Raw genomic sequence first — 5,471 nt, forward strand, 5'->3', positions numbered from 1 at the left:
AAGAAGAGAGATACCATCCAGATGATAGAGCTAATCAGTTTAAANATAAGAAAAAGGCAATCGGAGGCAAAAGCCAGCTCGCGGAGTGCCAGCTCGCCGAGCAGCCTCTTGGTCCTAGTGCCCCTCCACTCCTTGTGGAGAAGTGCCGTTTAGACCCATTTATTNCGATGAAGCAATAAAGCTTTGCCACAGAAGAATCCGGTTGTCCGAGTGTGTTCTTGCTGGTGAGACATCAGCTCGGGACACTGTGCCTGTCACCTCTGTTTGGCTTTATTCTCTCTCACACTGTCACTTTATGTTTTGCCTTTCTTCTGGTTTTCTTTGAAGCTCATACTTTATCCATTCCCACAATAAATTTGACAATACCTTTGAGCAAAAAAAAAAAAACTCACAGGATTTTCCTAAAAATTGTTTCCTCTGACAGCCACTCCTGCACAGGAATTCCATGACTACAACCTTTCCTATCTTGAGCTGTTTATGTCAAGTTTTTTTCCCTATTATATCAATTAATCAAGTATCTAATACAGTGGGTTTGTGGAAAAGACAGTCAAAGACCAGGATTCAAGGAAAGTAAATATATACACAGCACAACACATACTCAGAAGGTCACCCTGCTGAAGAATGTGAACAAAAGTACTTAGTAAGACAGCCATGACTGTGTTAAGGCTTCCACAAAGTTGGCTTATGAATTATCCCATTCTAGTTGCTGACCCTTTCTATGGAGCAGTGGAAAGGTAAAATAACTTGGCTAGCTTTTAGTCACATGAGAAGGCAGTCATTGCCCACCCTAACATGCTTGTGACAATTAAGTGAAAACTGTAGAGAAAAATGTAATTTTAAATCATCAATATCCACCAATTCAGGAGAGAAGGATATCATACAATAATATATCTAAACTGAGGTGGCACAGCTATATCTTCTGGAACCAGTGAAAGACATGAAGCCAGCAAAACTGCTTGACCCATTTCAAGCAAAGCCAAGCTGAATGCTGCAACCACTATCATTCCATCTCTCACTTTTGGGTTTTGGTGTCTGCTTGTTGTATTTTTGAGGACATTCTGCATTATAAATCCTTTTGTTTCTTTTCATGAGAAAAATCTATGAAAATTCTAAAATAACTTTATCTGATCCTACTTGAAAGTCTTCATTATGCCCTTGAGATGGCTAGATGAGGTCATTAATCCAGGAAAAATCTTGGGGTATCTGACCCAGAGCAAACACAAACAGTGCAATTGGTATATGATTAACACAGATAATTGACAAACCCTGATAGGCCATGACATTAAGTTACAGATTCAAGGCCCCCATTTACATCACACTTGAAGATCTCTGAAATCATAGGTTAAAGTTTAAAGGTCTTAAAGGGTATATTCCCTAGAGCAATAGAATTCAGTAAATAAGAGAAATTGATGAAAATAAAATTTTCTTGTTCATACTGTAGATAGTGAAACATATAATAAAAGAAATTAGATATTACTATTTGCTATTCATAAAAAGACACATTCAGATAATTTCTGGTTTGCTGGGGTACTTTAAAACTGGAAACACCGCTGGCCTAAAAAGAAGCTATCATATAATACATTTGTTTGATGTGGAAGAGACAATCTTTAGTGTCTTTAAATTGGAGGCAAAGGACGGATAATAAAAATAAAATATGTTCTCCTTATATTTTCCAACTGTGACTAAATTTGTAACCCTGGATGTGTAATGAAAAACATCAAACACATAATCTCTACTTCTTGAATACTCAGTCTCACTTTGTTCTCTGAAACATATATAAATAAACTGTCTGATTGCTAGTAAGTCAGAGCTGCAGAAACAATCTAATTGCTAGTCAGTCAGAAATGTGAGATTCCCTGAAATATAATCTCCAGATTTTCTCCCTTGTTTTGCTGACTCTTTGTCTCATCTGCTGAATTAAAACATCAGTACTCTTCACGTCTCTCTAGTTTGAAGAGGATATTTCATTATTTCTGTGGGAGCACTTGTCTATTCTTTGGTACTGAGTGGATCCATGGCATTATTTTGGACACAGGAGTATTTATTCTAATACTCTAAACTTCTGAGAGCTTCCATATACATGAATCATGCCCATCTCCTACCCAGTTGTTCCCTACATGGAACACTTCTCTGCCTCAGAAAACATTGGAAATGACTGGGCATTTCAGAAAATTACATGAGGGGGGGAGTCTTCAGAACATTCAGAATATCCAGTGAACTGTTTGTCTTCTTTTATTCAAGAAGAACTTTCAGCAGTGCTAACAGGATTCAAGTACTGCTCTCCATTCAGTACACATTCAGTGTTAAGTGTCTGCACTCTGATGCATGCTTAAATACCTGGGTGGTATGTTTTATTTAAAAACAAACCTCTAACCTAGGTTTAGTTTCTTGATTTATGACTGAACAAATCATCTAAGAATGCAGAGTTTAGGATGAAAATACCTTTGAATAAGACAGCACATTCAACAGCAAGAAAAAGATAAAACTTCAGATATACCCTGAAAATCAATGTGATATTTTATTTTATCTGAGGAAATAATTACAGAGTATTGTGGGGTATAGGAAAACTTGTCAGGGAGTCTCCTGGCACATTTTGCAAACACCAGCACACTCATCAATGGACCTCTCATCACCCTGTTTGGAAGATTTCTGGGCATCCAGCTTCCTCTGAAATTTCAGTGATCTTATCTCATAGAGGAACATAATCACACCAAAGAGTGACAGAGTAGTTGTCATGAGACCCATTGGAAACAAATGAGTGCTGTGTTTTTTAATCAGGGCTTCTTTCTTAACTGGAAAAGTTGGTGGAAAGTCAAGGGTGCTTTCACCATAGAGATCTACTACATGGTTCCAGGTCACAGAAATAATGGTACAAAGGCTGCTGAGGATCAGAATTAAGACAGAGCACTTATAGCACACTATCTGAATCTTGGGGACTGCGGCTTTGATTATGCTGACCCTAATGGCTGCTGAGCTAAAAATCACAACAACAGGTTTTATCAGCATTGCCAGTAATATCAGGTTCCGTGCACATTGAAATTCAGGTGAAATTGTCCAGGTCGAGTTGACAGGGCTGTGTACCAGAGTTATTGTCTCAGTATCAGGGCAGTTAAATTCCCAATGGTAGTAAGCTTCCCAAAGTCCGATGTAAACAAGCTGGACAACATTATTGTCAAATTCCCAGAGGCGCCAGTATTTGCTGTTTGCAAGAATTATTCCAAGCCCCGAAGATAAGAGGCTGCAAAGGAAGCCAGTCACTCTGAAGATCCACTCCTTCACCACTGAAAATCTGAAGATGAGACAGTACAATTATAGAATCAACCAGGAACACAAATGTGGAAAACTGAATGAGTCATAGTATACAGGAATGAAGTACACATTCCATGCCCCTGCTATCTCAGTGCTGTATTTAAGTGAGCTACATACATGTCAGGCTTCTATATACTAGTTAATTATGAATAAGAAGACTTGTGATCTATGATTGTGGCAGGCATCTCCATTGTAAGATATTTGGAAAGTATTTTCATAGTATCCTCCAAATTTTCCTATGTTGTTTCTTTATTATCCATTTCAATACTTAAATTTGTGGTGAAATAAGAGTTTGAAGTATCATTTAAGGTGCTGCTTATTGCCATTCTCTTTGATAAACAAAAAAATACATGAAAATATCAGTGAGTATTCCAAACAGGAATGCTCAACTCATTGTAGTGGATTATTGCATAATCCTTACAAGAGCACTTTAATATCTGTATAGCTCTTGAGACAAAAGAAAAATAATGCACATGGTGGGCCCATTTAGCTCAAGCAAAAGCATACCTGACTTCTTTAAATACCCAAAGATATGAACATGATGGAACAATAGATATGTTACGGAGATCAAGGAGAAGAAACTGTCATAATTCTATAGATATTATCCTAATGGGTGTGCATGTCTGTGGAATAATATGTGAATATTTTATAATTAAAATCCATGTGAACTTAAGCTTAAATTTCTATTTATAATTAGTTTCCTGTAAAAACTTCATGATGGGATGCTGATTTCCTATTACATGTGAGGTAGTGAGTTGAATTGCTATTTCATCAAAACTATTATATGTACATAAAATATGATGAATAATGAATATGTGCATTCTGTATCCACTTTTTATNCAATATTGCACTTTGTGAAAATTGATTTCATTGTGGTGCAACATATAATGGATCTAGAGGTTTTTTCTGAGCTAATAGCATCTTTGACCAAAAAATAATACTTCATATTTTTACTATGAAAAACTTATTTAGATCTGTCAATTAAGTTCTATGAGTATACGAAAAGGAAAATTAGAAAATCATACTGAGAAGATATCCTGACGTGTCCTTTAAGAGAAAAGAGAAAGGAAAAGATCTTCAGTGATTCCAGAATGTGTATAACATCATTGCCATTGTACATGCAGAAGGTTGAGGGGTCTGTACTAGGGAATCTCCTTTCAAGGAGAGATGAACTGTCAGCTAAATACCATTCCAAAATCTCCTGTGGAATGTGCTTTCTGAAAGGGTCAAGACATTAAAATTCCACATGCAAATATAATAAACATGATTGGCTTGCTATTTTTGGAAATTTATTGGGAATCAACATAAGCTCTTTCTTGTCAAGGCATATCTGAAGTAGCAGACTGCATGACCACTATGCTTTGAAAGAGAAATGAAAGTAGGATGTAGAATAATTTTGTAACAGACAAATTAGCTAGCTTGTCAAGATGTGGTATTGTTCTAGTCTGAAACCCAATGGTAGATATGAGCTTTTTGTAAAGAACCAAATAGAAAGCCTTCATATGTCATACTTTACCTTTTAATGTTGAGGGTATAGCAGTCCATTTGGAGGATGACAATATCATCAGTCTTCTAAGTCACTGGAAATATCAAACAGAGAAAGAGTCACAAGTAGTGCTAAAGAAACTAAATGGAAGATGTTCTGTTAGGCATATGTTAACTGCTCATAACAAAGTCTTGCTTACTGTTGGACTCACACAAATAGTTGCATTTATAGCTCATGCTTTGCTTATCTTGAACCTACTTTAAACCCCTCAGGATAGTAGTGACACTCCAATGTTACCCACACTGCTATCAGTCTCATTTAATACATAGGCAATAACACAGAGTCAGTAATTCACAAGTACAACATCAGTTAGTTATACAGTGTAGCACGTGAAGACAGCATATTCACACTTTGGGCTTCTGACACTTATGATATCCAGGAAAATTTCCTCAAGTGGAACTAGTGTCTATCAGTAGCCTGACCTATGTGCCAGAAGCCTTCTTTGGTGTTCCCTGTCTTAAGATAGTAAAGACTAATGAAAGACACGTGGAAGTATACAATTCTTACCTATTTAATGCCTCTTCAAGGAAATTCAAATGTTAGTGACTGCCAACCCTAAGAGAAATAAGAATGTACACATTCCTATGTTTCCATGACTACTAGAACTAGGTGATAG

General features: G+C 36.6%; 1 protein-coding gene across 1 annotated transcript; it reads right to left on the minus strand.

Moving 5' to 3' along the window:
• Nucleotides 1–2,571: 2,571 nt before the first annotated feature.
• Nucleotides 2,572–4,854, minus strand: LOC110315546. Its single transcript, XM_021189579.1, has 2 exons — nt 4,826–4,854; nt 2,572–3,289 (listed from the first exon to the last, which is right to left on the minus strand). The coding sequence occupies exons 1-2, from the start codon at nt 4,852–4,854 to the stop codon at nt 2,572–2,574; spliced, it is 747 nt and encodes a 248-aa protein (XP_021045238.1).
• Nucleotides 4,855–5,471: the final 617 nt, after the last annotated feature.

This window comes from Mus pahari, unplaced genomic scaffold (assembly GCF_900095145.1).
Source record: "Mus pahari unplaced genomic scaffold, PAHARI_EIJ_v1.1 scaffold_9458_1, whole genome shotgun sequence".
Taxonomy (NCBI): domain Eukaryota; kingdom Metazoa; phylum Chordata; class Mammalia; order Rodentia; family Muridae; genus Mus; species Mus pahari.